Raw genomic sequence first — 18753 nt, forward strand, 5'->3', positions numbered from 1 at the left:
GTTATTTTATTGCACATTGTACTATCCCTTTCATGCTTCCTTTTTAAGCTTGCTTGATAGTATCTTTAGGTGGTACCGTCTGAAAATTCAGGTATGATATAGCATATTTCACATTAACAAGTAAAATGCTTGTTTGGTGAAGCCATTGAAAATTATTTCCTTTTTTCAATTCCCTACTAAAAATTAGGACACTTTTAAAGTCAGTGAGAGTTCACATGATGAATCATAAAGATCCATTTTGAACCCCCCTTGTACTCTATAACAATAGAAGGGCTGCAAACTTCATTTTATTTTCTTCATTACTTATGTCCCCTTTAGAACCATTTTTTTATTATGGTCTATCATGTAAATATTATTTGAACTACTTTTAGAGTACACAGTACTATAAAACTCCAATTACTTACTTTGACAACTGTTATGCTAGTTATTAATATGCACTTTAAAGCTGGGAATTCTCCTGCCTGTTTAGTCAGTCTGTGGTTTGGTGGTGTTTGTTAAAAATTATATGACTGTTCATACAGCATAAAAATGAATTTTAAAAATTCCTCTGCTCAAGAGCATTAGTCAGTACAAGCTCCATAGAAGGCTTTTGGTGGCCAGTGTTTTTCATAATTGCCTATTAAAGAGTTTCTTGCATCAGCAATGTAGGAAGACATGTAAACAAAGAGGAGCATTGTTTGGGGTGGATATGCCAGACTCTTTAAGCTCTGCACTCAAAAGCACAGAGTAACCACTGGGGTTAGAAAAGGCAATGTGTTTTAAGGCCAGACTCCCTGGAGGAGAAGTATGTGGTACTGGACTCATGTTCCCCAAACACCATAACCCATTTCTCAGCCAGACAACATTCCCTTTCCTTTATTTGCAAGCTTAGAGTTTCCTTCATAAAGTCTGTGAACTGCAATAGGCCTTTGTGTTAATGTGTATACCCTGGTAGTGGTGCTTTAAATACTGGATGTGGAAGTGCGAGGCTTTCTCAGAGGTAATGTAGACACACCTTCAGGAACCAAACCAGGTGAGATGGCACTGCTTCATGAAAGGTTGTAAAAAGAAGAATAAAGGGTTGGATAAAACAATTTAGTAGGGAGACTCTTTGAAATTTTCAGTAGCTGTGTGATACATTTTTATTAATAGGCCATAATGTACCTTTCATCATCATTCAGCTGTAACTGAGGGAGGCTTTTAGAGCACAGCAGTGACATTTCCATGATCTTGACAACAGTTAATCTGTTTCCTGGGCTTACCAGGCAGTGGTTTCAGCACCATCTATACTCTGCAGTTGTCATGCTGTCTTTTTACCCATCTTTTCAGCAACTGTCCAGCCATTGTTGGAAGGATGTTAGATGCTCTGAGTGTGTTCATGTTGGTAAGTTGTTGGTATGCTGTGAAAATACCTAATTTAAGGTACTGCTTTGAGTTTTTCTTTGGAGGGAGCCTGATTTCTCCATTGCCTGTGTAGGTGATCTCCAAATCTCGCCTGTGAAGTTCCCTCTCACTTCCTCCATACTCGGAAAGGCATATTGTGTTGGTAGTTTGGGAATTTTTTGTTGGCTTCTTTTCCCCTAAATGCACAAGCCCATGAGTTGATGTGGATGGAGCCAAAGTCAGCATAGGCAGAGCTCTTGCAGGAAACTGCAGATATTTGTGTTCTCATTTTGCCATTGCAGATTTGCATTTGCCATCAAAGTGCATGTTGTGTTTCCTTGTCCACACGACTCCTCACGTGTGCATGGGGTTTTGTAAACAAAAGTAGAGTTGGTATGATGATTAGAAACAAGCAAAGACTACCATGTGTCAATGTGTTTGCCTTGACTTCCCATTTGGGCTGGAGTTCTGGTCATAAGGCAGTTATGAGCTTTCCATGTGATTGTGTTTTATGTACCCAAGTTCTTTGGTCTCTCACCCTACCTGTGAAAGTAAAGTCTCTGATTCTGATTGCTAGAACCCCCCTGATTGCCGCGGGAGTTATTGGTGGCCTCTTCATCATCGTCATCATGGGCCTGACATTTGCTGTGTACGTTCGGCGCAAAAGCATCAAGAAGAAGAGAGCACTGCGAAGGTTCCTGGAGACTGAGGTGAGCCCAGGCTGCTTCTCACAGGCTGTTTGGAGAGATATGCAGGGCTGTTCTGCTTTTGTATTGGAGACGTTCAGGTCTTACCAGAGAGGCCTGTAGAAATCCTTTTGCTTACTTGTGCAGATTAAACCAGTGGAAAGAATGAAGCTATTTCAAGATGCTGGTTTTCTGCATAAGTACAGATTCATGGCTTCTGAAGACCAGAAAAAATTCCCTATGAACACTGGAAGGCGTGTCCCACTGGATTTCTGGACTCCCATCCTGCTCTCCACTGAACTTCTATCCCAAGCCATCAATACCTTTAGCAGCTCTCATGCTTAAATATTACAGGGTTTCATTCTGGCCATATTTAGGTTGACTTCTAAGGCTGAAGTAAGTTCCTTCAGCAAGCTCTGAAGAAACAAACTTCATGTTTAAATGCAGAGGTAGTAACCTACTGTTGTTTCCAGTGCCTACAGTACCTTTGTAGTCCAGATTTTGTCAAAGCCTATAGTAATGATCAGTAATAATAATTATGTATTTTATTAAGCCGAGCTTCACAGAGCTTAACCAATTGAAGTTCCCAGTTCTACTGACGAAAACATATAACAGAGCTGTAGCAGAGTGCTGTGACCACTCCATCCTGCTCTTCGAAGTGTCATTAGTGGAAAGGGCAGTCTAGGAAGTATATTTAAATATAACATTAAATGTATGTCTATCAGCTACTGCAGCAGTGATTACTGCCATCGCTTCAGTCCTATACTTGAGACACTTTGTAAATGATGGTGTTTTTAAATAGGGTGTGCCTTTGTAAGATAATAAAGCTTGGAAATGCTGTTAGCTAGTGACTCTTTGATAAGGCATTATTAACAGTGCTGTTTTCTCTTCTGTTCCAAGAGTTCTGCTCCCACTCATCTCCTCTGTAGAGCCTGGGAGTAAATGATTTATGCATCCCCAGTCTGTTTGCACAAGTATCTTCATGTTTGGCTAGAATTTGTGTTGCTTGTTAAATACTGTTCAGCTGTATAGAAAGCTTAACAATACTCAGTGCCTTTACATGAATAAATCTTGCCGTGCCTTTAAATGAATAAATCTTGCCATTGTATCAGCCCATACTTAAGCATAAATTATTTAAAGCAGGTGGTTCTCATTGCATTGGCTTTGAAGTCCAGATTTCATTTTTCATTTGGTCAGATAAAAGCTGTGGCTGGCAACAGTCATGAGGGACCAGGGCCTCCTACTGAACATGTGGGGAAGCTGCTGTCTTGGCTGAGAAACTGAAGATTAAATCAGGAGCATCCTGAAATAAACACACAAGCAATTAGCTTTAGTTGAAGTCTCTCTTTCTAGTTGGAGGATGTAACAGGACTTATTCTTTCTGTAGATCATTCTCCATAAAACTCTACAAGCCTTGTTTTAGACCCCCACAACATGTCTCCACCTCTCCCTGCCATTCCTCTGTTGGTGGACTGCGGCACAGAACCTCTTCTCATCCATCACAAACTGAAAATACAGAAGTGTGCTGCCAGTGTGCCTAATTTTCTTTTACAGTAAACCTTTCTTTCATGGTATAAATACTGGACGTCTAAAGTGGGAAGGAGGAAAGAGAAATCCCTCTAAAATAAGTGCAGCTTGTAGATTATTTCTCGGATAAACCAACTTGTTGTTTGGTTTTATTATGTTTTCTTACCCCATTAATTTCCAGATACTGGTATTTTTACCTGAACAAAACTAATTAGTCTGGTCAACTAATTAAGTAGTTCATGGTTCTCAAAGAGCCATAGAAGTAGTTCTCAAACTGCAGAGCATGGTGCATTTAGCCTTGTAAACAGGCAGCTTTGAAATGCTGCAGTGGTTTCAAACCAATTAGAGTAGGAGGAGCCCTGAATTATTTTTCTCATCCTGTAAAGGAACAGAATGTTTTTCATGTGTTGTATTGAGTATTGTCCTCTACGTGTATTTTTAATTTATTTTTAAAGAAGCATTTTTTTCTGGCAGAGATAGTATGAGATCTAAGAGCATTTTTAACTGAATGTGCCATTGTGCTCATTTACAAAGTTTCTTGGGACATCTTGAGCAAATTGTTTAATTGCAGTAAATTAGTGGCTGTTATAAATTAGTAGTCTGCTCTAAGGTGTTTTCTCCCTAAAGCTGTCCTCCTGTGTGGTAAAACAGAAGTTCAGAAAAATTGTCCCTTCCTCAAAACAGCATAAGAATGTGATGAGCCATTTAGTCCAGGCCATTAAAAAGAAATATGGTCAACTTAAAAGACACTAAAATGGGCAAAAATAGGATGTGGTACACTGATAATAAGTGCTGTATTTCTGTCATGTAGAAAATATTTATACTGCCTCCATTATCAAAAGTCCTTGGATGTGTTACCCTGGCACCAATTCAATTTCCAGCTCATAATTCCATCACACAGTTTCTGGTGGAAATTATTGCATGTTTTAGTGAGGACTTGCTTTATCAGGTCTCTTGGTTGCGTGGTGTTGCTTGTTTGCTTTTGAAGATGAAAAATCCCTTCAAGAATTGGCTGGGCAGTAGTCAGTAGATCCCCACCACTGTCTCGTTTCGGTATTTACTTGGGTTGGTTGCTCTCAGTATAAACTTCTGATGGGTCTTCATATTTAGCAGTGTTTGAGACTGTTGGGCTTTCCTTCGCAGCTGGTGGAACCCTTGACTCCGAGCGGCACGGCGCCCAACCAAGCACAGCTCCGCATCCTCAAGGAAACAGAGCTGAAGCGAGTCAAAGTCCTTGGCTCTGGAGCCTTTGGAACTGTGTACAAGGTGAGAGTCTTCCCTATGCAGCCGTGAGTCCCCTCTTTTTAACTTTGGAGCAGTCAAGTTCTGCATTGCAGCAGAGCAGCCTGTCCCATGGGTGGGTTCCTGAGCCCTGGGAGAGAAAGGATACTGGAATTGTGTGCAGGGAACACGTCCTCAGGATCAAATGGTGACATGCAAATGTTATTTCTTGGTGAGCAAAGACATGTCAGCCCCAGTCATTTTTAAGAGCAAGAGGGCTACACAGGCTGGACTGTCCTGCTGGCAAAGTGCAGCACCAAGGTTTTGCCCTTCCTTTCTTACATGAGAGCAGGACACTTTTGGAAAGCTGGATAAATTTTGTCTTTCATTTCACAAGTGTCACGTGGGTCTTGTAATAGCAACAATACCTAGTAAAACAATGCCATTACCTAAACTGTAACACTTCTTGTTTCTTCCATTGAAATAGAAAAGATGGGTTATGTCAGGGCACCCTTTAACAACTGGGATGTGAGAGTGGAACCCACAATGGAAAAAGTACTTCTGTTAAAGAAGTATTTATTTTTTAAGATCTGTTGGTCATGTCCAGATCTCAGAGGCATGAAGTAGGGCTTAGTGGGCAAGTCAAACCAATTCCCCAACCCTTTGGGAGCAGCCCAAACCTGCCAAATCAAGGTGGTAGGTCAGAGCACCTGAATCTGTCCACAAATAAGGGAGGAAAGGAAGGAAGCACAGACCAGGTCACCATAGCTACAAGGTATGGGAATAGATTTATGAAAAACCAGTTTGAATATACTTAGATGATAATAAAGTGATGGAGATGGATGCCATGAGGTTGACAAGAACACAGCAATAGTCAAGAAGGATGGAAAAGTAGCCCAAGACACACACAGTTTGTAAATTTTAATTTAAAATTTCCTTTTTAGCCACCTAAGTTTTTGATTCTCAGGTATTACATAATTAGACAAACAGCCCCTAAATGTTTCACTCTAAATATATTATTCTTAGGGTGTTCTGTTCCTTCATGATGTTATGATCTGGTGATAATCAGTTTTGAGAGTTTACTGATAGCTTCAAATTTGAGCATTAGAATCTAGACAGAAAATCCAGATTTTTGTTTAATTATGTCCCAATCGTTATCAGAATTTTGTCTGAGTCAGTAGAAAAAGTGCATCATGGCCATGCTGCCACTGCTGTTTAGAAACCCTGTTGTGCACAAGAAAATCAAGGGTGTTCACTGATAGAAAATGTTTCATTTTACATCAGAGTTTACTTTTGATGTAAGTAGTTTTATGGGATTTTTATTATTTTGTAACTTTGTGTATTCCCAGTTCTGAGTCTCTTAGCTGATCTGCATAACATGACAGAATGTGTCAAAAAGAACTGTAACTCTGAATCAAGTTTTTCTGATTATCTTATTAGTCTTCTGTCACCTTTTTTTCTTTTTCTAGGGAATCTGGGTCCCTGAGGGAGAAACAGTCAAGATTCCTGTGGCCATTAAGATCCTTAATGAGACCACTGGTCCAAAAGCCAACGTGGAGTTTATGGATGTGAGTAAGACACAACCAATGTCTTTGGGTTTTGGCAGGGGCAGTGTCTTTCTGTGGCCCTCAGAGGCTGTAAAGACAAATTCCTGCCAGTTTTCTTTCCTTATATTTAAATAGCAGAAGGAGGCTTGTACACAGTGCCTGGCTGGGCTGGGTTTTCCACTGCATATGCCCCAAGATACTTGGAGTTTTCTTATAAATTGTTTTTCTGTCAGTATCAGACTAAAACTCCTCTGTCTCATGGGCCAGATATTCTATCTTTCTGTGGCAGAAAAGCCATGGAAGAGAGAGGAGAAGTTTCAGGGGAGCATCTTACCATGCATGCAGGTCTGTACTGATGCAGAACTCACAGGAACAGAAATTCAGCTCAGCTCTCCCCCACTTCGGTGTTCAAGAGTCTGGGAGCTGGCAGCAACGGCAAAGCATCGGGAGAGGGGGAAAATTAAAATATGCTGGATTTAAAAGCCCTTTTGCTTTACTAATCTGAAACACCATGGATAAGAGGTCAAGATGGTAATTTCCATGAATGTTCTGTGATCATAGAGGCTTTGCACTCAGTTTTCAGCTCTGTGTCAAGATCAAGGCTCACTGACACCATGAATCTCTATATCTTATTCAGTGACAATTTTTTGACAAGTCATAGAAATTTGCATTCATTTTGTAAGTCCCTCTTTGTGAACTTGAAAATTACATAGGACTTTTAAGTCTTGCAGATCTGTTCAGTGTATAGGCCTCATTTGTTCACATTAATGAGACTGTAAGCCACAAGGAGAAGATACTCCCATTATGTAGTCTATTCTTCCATCTAGAAATGAACAGAAATGTGCAGTTATGGATTTATCTGTTCCAGACAGCTGTTTCATGTGTGAGTTCTTAGGCAGTTGAAGGAAGGCTGTGTAGAGGAAGGGATTTCCTGTGCTCTTTACAGAGCACTGCACATTTATGTTGGTTAGATCATTTCCAACCTTGATGATTCTATCATTCTGTGGTTCTATTGCATTCAGTAATCATTTTGCACAAATAATAAATAAAAAGGCAGTTTTCGCCCTGTCTAAAAGGAATTAATTGTACTAAAGCAATAACAAGTATTAGATATTTTTGCTTAATGGACAAAGAGTCTTGCTAATAACAGAGCTGCCCAAAGAGGAGAGGTGGGATCCAGTGAACTGGATGTCAGTGGTCAGTCAGTGATACAGATTCCAGCCTAAAGGTGAGGCTATTGTTATCTCTATGTGAAAGTCAGTGGAACTGAGCAATTTGTACCAGCTCAGGATCTGACCCCTGATCTGATAGAGAAATAGTAGTAATATCACCTCCTCTAGTACTGACTAACCTTGAAGCAAAGAAAACATAAGGTGCCTGTAAAAGGCAGAGTTGCTTGTCTGCCGTTTCACAGTTCAGCTTAGGTCAGTTTAGTTCACTGGACCATACTTCCCCCAGTGTTTGCATCAGACCATCTGATAATTGGCTGAGAAATGAAGAAGGGCTTTTGGGAACTCTGGAGATTTTGACTGTGCAGTTACACTAGGAAAGGTTTCTCTTTAAATTAACCATTTCTTATGAGTCTCTGTCCCTGTGGTAGCAAGGTGAGAGAAGAGTTAAAGTTGGTTTTAGTTCTTGAGGTTAAAAATAACCCTTAGGTTGTTTTTAATCATAATAAAAAAGAATTAGATTTCATCATTAGTTGCTACAAGTGGCAATAAGGAGAAATAATATGTTTTCTGTCAATGCTGCTTTTGATGTATATGCAATGATCTGTAATCCTTTTCTGTACTGCATTGATAAAGATGATTAAATTTCATTCTTGTGAAATAATTGCTCATCCAATTATACAGAGGTTCTTGTCATCCTTACCTCCTAAACTAGTTGTTTAGTTCCTGAAATTTAGAGAGAATGAACTAAGCACTATTTATGATTTTAATGTGACTAGTCCTCCCTGTCCCAAAAAAGACATAGTTTTCAACGTTTAAAAAATTTAGGCCAAAATTTTTATTATGAGGAGATAACCTAAATATCTTTCACTGAAGTGTAAGTTAGAGTAAAAAAATTTTTTACTCATTCTCATTCCAAGATTTCAGTCAGTATAGCTATCCTGGTAAAACTGGATACTGTTTACTGATCTTATTTTGTGAGGAACATTCAAATGTATGTCTGAAAGCAAAATGCATCAATTGTACTTCAGTAAAAAGAGTGTTATGAATAATGATTGTTGGTAAAAAGCATTTTTTAAAGGTAGATAGGTGGCTAAATGTCACTGTGAACATGGTGGGGTTAATTCTTTCTTAAATAAGGGTCTGACATGTTGGTAGTGAATGGAAAGAGGAGGTTAGTGGGAAGGTGTCATTATATTAGTCACACCCTTGCCTTTTGCTTTTTGTCCTTGTCAAGCACAGGTGTGATTTTGTCAGCAATTACTTCTACCTGGATTGGGAATGTCCTTGTACTTGTAAGTAAAAGTTAGCATTCCTTTTAGAAAGGCTCTGGGAAATTGAAAGCCTTTGGTAAACAGCAGTTAGTGTGCAGAGGGAGTACTTGGGACCCTTCAGTGTCCACGGAAATAGCTGGTGTAGATGTTAGTGGCACTGCCCATAGATCTGGTTAAAACTTCTGATGTTGGCAGAATGTGAGTCTAAAAGTGCTCTATGGGCTCCTGAAATTCTGCTAAACGTTATGCTGAAGGAGTAAAGAACAGCAATTTGGCTCCTGGGCTGTCATTTCAGCAGCCTGAAGCCCTGCTAATGGAGCAGTAATGACTATAATGATATAATGCCTGATGTCAGCCCTGCCTGCTCTGGCCAAGCACCTCCCATCCGGGGATGATGAATTGGCCATCACCCGAAAGCACAGCCCTTATTTGGGACTTTTCTTGAGGGAGCTACAGCAGAGTCTATTTTTCAGGCTTTCTCCACCCATTCCCAGCTAGGCCTTTCCCTTTGCTCCCTGTGTTCCTCCCTAGTTTTTATCACTGTAGTAGGTCTGCATCTGCTACAGCAATACAAGCTGGCGTCTGCAAAGTAACCTGGACCAGGGCAGAACCAGACTGCACAGGAGGCCTTCTGTGGAATTATTTTCATCACACACAGGTTGCTGTTACTGTTTTGTAAAATGTAGGTTTACCCTACTTCCTCACATATTTGTGGGTGTATATTGTGTCTGGGATAATTACAGAGTCTAAAGGATTTCCCCCTCAGCATGGTTATGCGCTTAAGTCGCAGGGCATAGTTTCTATTCTGGATGGACACTTCCTTGTCCCCAAAAGGGGGCTGGAGTTTGAATTCAGAGTGCAAGTTCTCTTGCTACTGCTCTGCCTGAAAGTGTGTCGGGAGGGAGTCACCAGCAAGACACAGGGGCATCAAGAGGGAGCTCTACCCTGCTCCTCACCCGAAGGCTGGTAACAGAATATGTGAAGGTCCTGAGTTTTATGGAGGGAAGAGAAACTTGTAGTGAGGAAAAAAGGCAAATGTGCAGCTAAGAGGCTACTTGAAAGTAGAACAAGGACTAACAATTTCACTTGGGAAAACCATTTCACCTCCTCAGCCTCAATTTATTTGACTGTTATGATTGTCTGATAAGTCAAGTAGCCATTGGCCTGGTCAGATGATTTAACATCAACCCAGATACTCAACTGACAGTGTAATAAATTCTAAAGAAATGCTGCAGTTGGAGAGCATAGCAAACAGCCTTTGAGGCTGAAAACATGTACTTAAAAAACTTGTCATGGGGAAACAGGCAGTTGATGAGGGCCTTTCCTCTAAGCTTGATGTTTCCAGGAAGTAATCCTATGAGCTGTGGTTGTGTCCGGGATTTTGATCCACTTACAAGTTTAATCTATCCTCTCTGAGTTTAAATGCTCCATTATCTCTTAGAATATAATTAGAGGCTGCAAGCACAAGTCAGCATACACAGAGTTCCTTGGGAGTCCCTGAGCTCATTGAGATGAAGACAGTTTGACTGATGGTGGTCAGCTGATATTGGGCCAGAAGCTAATAATAGAAGGCAGCACTGCTTAGCTAGGTGAGAAAGTTAACTTGGGAAAAATTAAACTGAAGGCTTTGGGATTTATGGTTGGAAATAAATTTCCCATTCTCATTTGTTTCCTAGTAAGAGAGCTTCAGAGGCAGTTGGTTTCTTTTATGGTTTTATAATTAAGATCTAGGGGCTTCCTGGCTTGGTCTGTTCTCACTGCAGTTGCTGCTGTCTGCAGTGGCAGCGCTTGGAGCGTGGGAGGACATTTGTCATGCCAAGTGCAGAGGTGGTAAGTGACAGTGACCTCCACCAGACATGTAGCAAGCAAATTAAAGCTGCATGTAGGGGACCGACACCCACATCTTTTATTTATGTCTGGCCTAATGAACTAAATTAATAAATCACTCAGATGTGCTGCAGAAACAGCTTTTTCTAAATTGTAAGCCTGTCTTACAGTAAAGACAAGCCCTCCGCTTGAGGATATCAATATCAAACTTATCTTCAGTTCAGAGGGCTGGAGACAAAAAACATCATGTAAATGACTAGAGAATTCTTTCTCCTGTTCAGCTGAAACCCCACAGAGATATGGATAGGCCTGGATTCCTCAAGTGTGTCTAGATGGGAAGTACACTGGAGATAACAGCTAGCTAGCTAGTCAGGTGAAGAAGGTGAGAGAAGACTTACCTTTTCTTGGTTTCTGCTATTGGCTTGAGACATAGGAAGGTTCTAGGCTGAAGTTTTGGTTCTTTGCTTGGCCCACGGTGGCATTCACAGAGCCCTTGAGGCTGTAGACACAGTCTGTGATACACAATTTCTCAGCTGACACAGGTACATTTGAGATTTGTTTCCTTGTAAGATCCTGTCTTATGTGACTATATAGGTGACTGGAGAAATATTTTTTAGTATTTTTAATTCCTTGTACACGTCATGCTCCTACCCAGCCCAGTGTTTGACCCAGGTCTTCAACATACCATGTAGCTGCTTCTGAAAGTCTGACAAGACATTGCTACTAACAGCAGTTGGATCCAGACACTCCACAGTCATTCCACTGACTGCCTGGCTGCTTGGGAAATACAACAGAGGTAATCCTGAACCTCAGTTGAAAGGGCAGGTTTAGGATCAAATTAAATCCTTTATGGCAGCAGTGAGACATTTTTCCTTTTCCTTTTTTGCTGTCATTTCTGTACACATCCTCTTTTCCAGCAGGCATAAGGGGTCTGTAACCACTGCCTGGCTCTGTGCTCCAGCTGCAGTTCTAACAGGTTTTCACTCCATCATGTCAAGTTGCGGGAGGTGGGGGGCAAGGGGTGACCTAACTCTGATTGTAGACTTCCTTTTGTGCAGCCTCCCCCTCCCTCCCACTCGTGCACACTCTAAGTGTAAGCAGACACACTTAGCAGGGGGAACTGTCTGCCTATCAGTCCCAGGCACAGAAGCTCACTGTGACTGCAATTACAATTTCCACCTTGTCCAGAGATGCCGGAAATCAGGCTGTCCTTGGGAACACTGCATACCATGCACAGGCCCCGAGAGTGCTCAGCCTCTGCAGAAGCTGGAAATCTGATCTCTGCTGAAGGTTAACTGCTTTTAGTCATCTGAAGATTAACTGTTTCAAGGCTATATTTCTGTTATTTCCATCTCAAGCAATAATTTTGCTTTAAATGTTTGCTTCAGTAATTTTCCTCTCCGTAGTCTGTGAGGGTAAGATGGTGTGTATGTGCAGGGGGGTTAATTTTCCATATGCAGGAGCATGTGGCTGTGTGGTGAAAGTACACACACAGAAAGGATGAGATACAAGCGCAGACAGACAAGCCAGACAGCTTGGAAACAATTCTTCTGGCATAACACTCTAACTGGAAAATGCAGTGAGGGAAAGTGAGTTTGCCTACTACTGGTGATGGGGGAAGTCTGAGCCCTATTGAAATCCATGGGAGCTGTGAATTGACCAGTAAATTCAGCAGGGCCAGGACCTCACCTCTGGAGTAATCCTTCCAAGAAGTCTGCCACAGAGTAAAGAAAGAATCCCGTGCTTTAGTGAGGGGCTGACATTACAAGTTACTCCTAAATGAGTTAGGAAGTACATTCAGATGTTTTTGTTATGGCAATTGCAGAACTCCTTATTTCAGGTTTGCAATGCTTTATGACTCAGAAACCCCACATAAGGTTGGGTAAATCTGTGCATGGGCAGAAGATCAGGTGAGAGTGTTCATTGATTCACTTGGAAATATAGCTGTGGATTAATTGAAAGTATTAACTATTCTAATCAAATTCAATAATTACTTTTGGCTGTTAAGTGTGTATGTATAAAGGAAATATTTTGAACTGAGATCTTGTATTACACTCTCTATTTCAATGTATAAGGTACCCCAATAACAGGGTTGATACTTGTCTCCTTGGAGTGAGTCTCCGGGCTTGGTTACTGAAACATGAAGTGAGTTATTTGCTTGGCTGTGTATGTAATTGTTCTGAAGGTCAGCATCCCGGAGTTGCCACTGTTTTATCAGGACACAGTAGGAGAGAGGTCTTTTGAAAAAGTGTCTAGAAAATGAACAAGCAAAGGATGGGAATATTAAAAACAAAAAAGAGTCAGAGAAATGGTGCTATGAGTATCGTAAGTGGTACACAATAGTTTAATTAAGGGACTTAATCAGGAGCTGGTGGGATTTGTATTTCCATGATGAGTTTTCTGTTGCACTCAGTACCATGGGGGGCTCGTTCTTGGCATTGTGCTATATGTTTCCACCCTTTACCATGGGTTAAATCTGGACCTGGATCAGAATGCTCTCCTCCAGCTTCTTCTCTTCCCTGGACTTACGTGCTTGTATCTGGATGTGGGCTTTTAGGAGAGTAAGCTTACAGACTTCAGTAAAAATTTCTGTTGGATGCTGTAAAGCCATGAATTTTGAGGACTCATCCCAAGAGGATAGTGTCTGCAGGTGTGGGTCTTTTCATCTGCACAGCCAGTAGTTGGTGGTATTTAAGGCAGTAGGGAAATGGAGCTCTGCAGGCACAGATCCTGCTGGAGTGGAAAGCTGTAGCTCATAGGCTTATCGTTACAAACACGAGCAAATCTTCCTTAAACAGCAGTGATTGGGGATACTGGAATTCTTCTCACAGTCTGTCTGACATTCAGATGCAAAGTGCAGAAATCAAAGTGACAAAAAATGATAAAATTATTAAATTAAATAAGGTTCTTTAATAACGCTTGATATGTTATGAGAAGAAGCTGACACAGATATCCAGTTTTAAAGCAGAGTTTGGCACTGACAACAGGGTGACAAGTGTTGCCTTATCAATAAAACTGAAAACTGTAGTTAAGAAATATCCTATTGCATTGCATTCTTTCTCTGTGCCTCCAGCTCCCATTAGCAATATAAAATAGGCACATGTTAATGTTTAAGTTCCTAAAGGGTACTGTGTATGCCAGAATGTTGCCAAACTGATAAAAAATGCAGGGTTTTATGGGACCCCTGTTAATAAAAGAGAGGTACTGTTTCCACAGGCTTAACTGTAATGCATCCCAAACAAGCCATCACTGGTTTGAGGTTAACAGTGAATCTAATGAGGTGCCAAGTCAACTTAAAGTTAAGGGAGAACAAGGCTTTTTGTGTTGTAGTGAGGAAAAAGAAAATCCATATATACATACAAATGATCCTGCTGTGACCATTTTTAATAGGAATGTAAAGGGTAAAGAAGCACAGGCTTATAGGAGCCAAATTTGAAGTATCACTGTCAAAATATATTTTACCTCCAAATACTGTGGTTTGCAGAACTTCTCCCTCGGTGCTTTGTTGCAGATAGCCCCTCAAAAATTAAGTGTTTTCTGTGCCTCAGCACCGATGCAGATACCTTTGATACATCAGCAACTGTCACAGATTTATAAAAATAATTAACATCTGTTTGCATTAATATTCTACCTATTGTTTACAACTGACAATCAGATGGTCCTATTGCTGCTTGTCACACAGTTGTGATGGAAGAAATAAGACAGGGAAAGGTGGTTCCTGACTGGCTTGCTGATAATCTTTGTAATATTCTGCCAATACTTTTAAGATACCAGTGCAGTTACTGGGATAAGCAGATAGATTTGAGTTCACACTGGGGCTGGCAGTCCACAGAGCAGCAGATGCTGGTTTGTAGTGCCTGGTCCTTCAATACTGAAGCTGTAGCTCCAGAAATAAAGAGATTTTGCTGAGCGATATTTTCCATATTAACTTTGGTGTTGCTTCTTGTTGTGATATACAGCATCTCTTGGACCTGTTGAAAGTGTGGTGAGATTGTCCCTGCCCTGAAAGGTATTCAATCAAGATAGATAAAACAGATAAAGGGGAGAGGAATTATTATTACTCTAGCAGTTTATAGATGGAACTCTGAATTGCAACACAGATGCCGTGACCTCTAAGCAAATTACTTTAATTTTTAAATTGATTTTTAATTATCTTGGGGTTTTAAATTTCCTTAGGATGTCTATGTAGACAAGCAAATACTATATGAGGTTTTTTTTAAACAGAGCTGTTTTATCTACTTAGCCATTGAGAATGTGTCTAAAATGTTGTTTTCATTAGCTTTTGCCCAGGTCAGATGTTTTAAAGATGCTGAATGGCATTTGATATATAAAGCAAATTGTGTATTAGCAACAGGAGAGAGAAAAGGTATTCTTCCCTCTTAGTTACTTGCAAGGTGATGACAAGTGTATCGTGAAGGTTTCTGCTTCATATAGAATATCAGGCTTTTAATTACAGAGGCAAATATGCATTGTTCAAAATAGAATTGCATAGGTTTCTCATACGCCAGGGCCTGTTTTTATCTTCATGCTTTACATGACAAATGACACAGAAATGTTTAAGGAAGTATGGTTATGTAGATTTTTGAGCTATGCTGACAAATTGCAGCTTCAAAGGCTCTCCTTGATGAACTTGCTCAGGTAAATTCTGAATTTGACTAAATTCCATGCACTGCATGGAGCAGTGTAAAGGTAGGAAACAGCTCAGGTACAAAGAACAGTTTATCTGATGGAAATGTAAGACCTCAGAGAAGTAGGGGAATGTGGGATAGGGACTGGTTGTGGGCAGTTCCCAGGGCTTTGATTAACTGGGCCATGTCAGTGGATAGGCAGCCCCTGGGCTGAATCCATTTGGAAACATTCTCCAATGTCAAGGATGCTTTTGCTGGCTGGGCGGTGCCCTTTGAAGGAGTTCAGTGGGACGATTTGTATGCATAGAAGCAGAATTTAGCTTCTTGTTTTCTGAAGCCAAGCAAATTGTTTGGGTTTTTTTAGATGAAGTCTTGTTGGTTTAGATCAATAGCTAGAGGCACCAGCTAAAAACACAAGTCACTCTGAAAAGCTATTTTAATGACCAAAGTGTTTGGAAAAAATGGTATTTGGACTGAGGAGAGAAAATAAGTTTCCTTGGTGGAATTGTTTTCTTGGAAAAATCTTGAACAAATATTTCTTGGTAAAACATTTATTAACTTGCTGAAACTAAAAGGAAGTTTTTGCTGAAGGTTTTCAGTGGGAGATATATTCCAGTGAATTCCTCAGCCAGAAGATGATTTTTGAAATATGATAGTGATTGAAGCACCTGATTTTAACATTTTCTAAATGAACTCTGGTGAATTCCTCCTTTGAAGTCATTTGTTGTTTCAAAATTCAGACTATGTTCATTAGGCAAGAATGTTGTCAAATCCAAATTGGAATATTAAACATTTAGTGCATGTGATTAAGTTGTGGACAGCAGAGAACCATTTTCCAGAGCTAGGCCATTTCTGAGGATCTGAATGCTGTGTCCTGCCTGGTTTTAAGCAGGGGTAGGAGATGTGTCTGGTTGTTCTGTGACAAATCTCTTCATCAGGTGAGGGGCACAGATGGGAGTGAAAGTCCAGACCACAAAAGGTTATGAATTACCAAAATATGGGTAGGGATCTAATATCGATACCCAAATGAGACGGACAAAGACTCTCTAACAGTTTAGAGTTAAAAAGTGTATGTTTATTCCAGCGCCGGGTAGCTGCACGGGATAATTCCCTGATACGCAGTACAAGCCAATACAGAGTTTATTTATCTACAGAAGTTATGAATATCCAAAACACAAATGCATATTTATAACATTAACACCTCTAATTCTCAGCTTCGTATGGAAATTAGCTTAAATGTCATTAAGCATGCGTGGTATGCTCCCTAAATTGGGTTGGTGGTCTCATAAGATGAAGTAGAAGTGGTCTTCCTCAATTTGACCTTTCTGCCTTCCTGGATTTTTACAATACAAATTACTTTTGGTGACCTTCCTGTTCCTCCTTGCGTGACTTTGAATAGATTCTCAGATGAGGAGGAAATTGATAATTGTTTACTGTTCCCTAGATCTACTTATCAATGTTTCTGTTTCTCATTCTAAGCACAGCTAAACAAACATAAAAGTGACAGGTAATCAGTTACTTAGTAATCAGTTACTCGCATCTTGAAAACTCATTTCAGGTTCAGCTCTTCTTAACTAACTATTAACTTTTAATTGATTAAGCTCACTTCTATTTTAACTAAATTCAGCACAGCTAACCTTCTAACTAAATCTTTATGTTTCTTCTAAAATTCTGTGTTTCAGTTATTGATGTCAGTGACTGCTTGGCAAGCTCTCAAAGTGTTCTGGAGCTCCAGAAAACACCTTAAACCACATTGTATCACCTTCCAAATGTTTGTAGCTCCACTCAAACTTGCAGATCAGCCCTCTGCAAAAAAGGGAGGGATGCTCCTCTCAGTGATGTGCTGCAGCTTTCTGGGGCTTTGGCATTTCACTGGCACAGGAGTCCACTATAAATGACCAAGGAACTCACAAGTGGTGTTGTTTTGAGCTGCCCCTCAGAGGTGCAGCATCATCTTTGATCCCAGTAAGGTGATCACACCATGGTGGTGTTAGGTCTTTTAAAGAAACAAAAATGTGAAGGCATGCGACAAGGAATGGATTAATTATAAGTAACCATACTTCTGCTTTATAAAAGTTGTGCCAAATAGTAATTGTGTTGGTTAGAAAGGCTGATGGTGGAACAGCTATGGATACTTTTTCCTGTTTTTTATAAAATGTCAGCCGCTTGACTACTGATCTTGGCAGTAAGATGCAAAATAGGTACTGGCAGAAAAAAGTCTCCACAGTGTGGATAGGGTTACTGCTTTGTAATCAGGCTGCAAATGGACCCTGCTTCAGATCTGAAAGTAAGCTTTGCATGGCACATGCACACAGCTGCTGTGGATATGTCTCTAGCACTAACTTTGGCACAGTGGTAGTGCCTTGAGCTCCCAGGTTGCCTAATAGTTTACAGAATCACAGAATGAACTATGTTGGAAAAGACCTTTGAGATCATCAAGTCCAACCTATGACCTAACACCACCTTATCAACTAAACCATGGCACTGACTGCCACGTCCAGTCTTTCTTTAAACACCTCCAGGGACAGTGATTCCACCACCTCTCTCGGCAGCCCATTCCAATGCCCAATCACTCTTTCTGTGAAGAAATTTTTCCTGATGTGTAACCTAAATTTCCCCTGGTGCAGCTTAAGGCTGTGTCCTCTCATCCTGTCAGTGGTTGCCTGAGAGAAGAGACCAATCCCCACCTGACTACAGCCTCCTTTCAGGGAGTTCTAGAGAGTGATAAGGTTTCCCTTGAGCCTCCTTTTCTCCAGGCTAAACAACCCTGGATCCCTCAGCTATTCTTCCTAGGGCCTGTGTTCCAAGCCCCTCACGAGCCTTGTTGCCCTGCTCTGGACGTGTTCAAGCATCCTTCCTGAACTGAGGGGCCCAGAACTGGACACAGCACTTGAGGTGTGGCCTCACCAGTGCCAGGTACAGGGGAAGAATGACTTCCGTGGTCCTGCTGGCCACGCTATTCCAGATGCAGGCCAGGATGCCTGGGCACACTGCCGGCTCATGTTCAGTTGGCTGTCAAGCAGTACCCCCAGGTCGCTTTATGCCTGGACACTGTCCAGCCACTCCGTCCCCAGCCTGTAGCACTGCAGGGGTTGTTGTAGCCAAAGTGCAGGACTTGGCACTTGGACTTCTTGAACTTCAAATTGTTGGACTCAGCCCATCCATTCAGCCTGTCCAGGTCCCTTTGCAGAGCCCTCCTATCCTCCAACAGATCGACACATGCTCCCAGCCTGGTGTCGTCTGCAAGTTTACTGACAGTGGACTCAATCCCCTCATCCAGATCATCAATGAAGATATTAAACAGGGCTGGCCCCAGCACTGATCCCTGGGGGACACCATTAGTTCTTTCTGTGCCTGAAGTTTTCCTGTCAGTATCACTTAGAAAGAGCTTTTTTTCCACCTTTTTTCCCAGACAGCTGCGAGGCTGTTGAAAAGCAGATTCACCCCAGTTGGCCTTGTCAAAGTTTGCTGTAGGAAATGCTAGGAAAAAATGTTTGGGTTTTTATTTGTAA

The 18753-nt window shown here is 41.0% G+C and overlaps 1 protein-coding gene across 2 annotated transcripts in view; it reads left to right on the plus strand.

Moving 5' to 3' along the window:
* The window catches only part of ERBB4 (erb-b2 receptor tyrosine kinase 4), a gene marked incomplete at its 5' end in the record, with an annotated part of 570202 nt that overhangs the window by 454937 nt on the left and 96512 nt on the right, over positions 1 to 18753 (plus strand). For both annotated transcript variants that reach the window (XM_082284612.1, XM_082284613.1), the window contains 3 exons: positions 1940 to 2072; positions 4719 to 4841; positions 6266 to 6364. In XM_082284612.1, the coding sequence (XP_082140738.1) occupies positions 1940 to 2072; positions 4719 to 4841; positions 6266 to 6364 (355 nt within the window). The remainder of the gene's footprint in view (positions 1 to 1939; positions 2073 to 4718; positions 4842 to 6265; positions 6365 to 18753) is intronic.

This window comes from Coloeus monedula (assembly GCF_965178545.1).
Source record: "Coloeus monedula genome assembly, chromosome: 7".
NCBI lineage: Eukaryota > Metazoa > Chordata > Aves > Passeriformes > Corvidae > Coloeus > Coloeus monedula.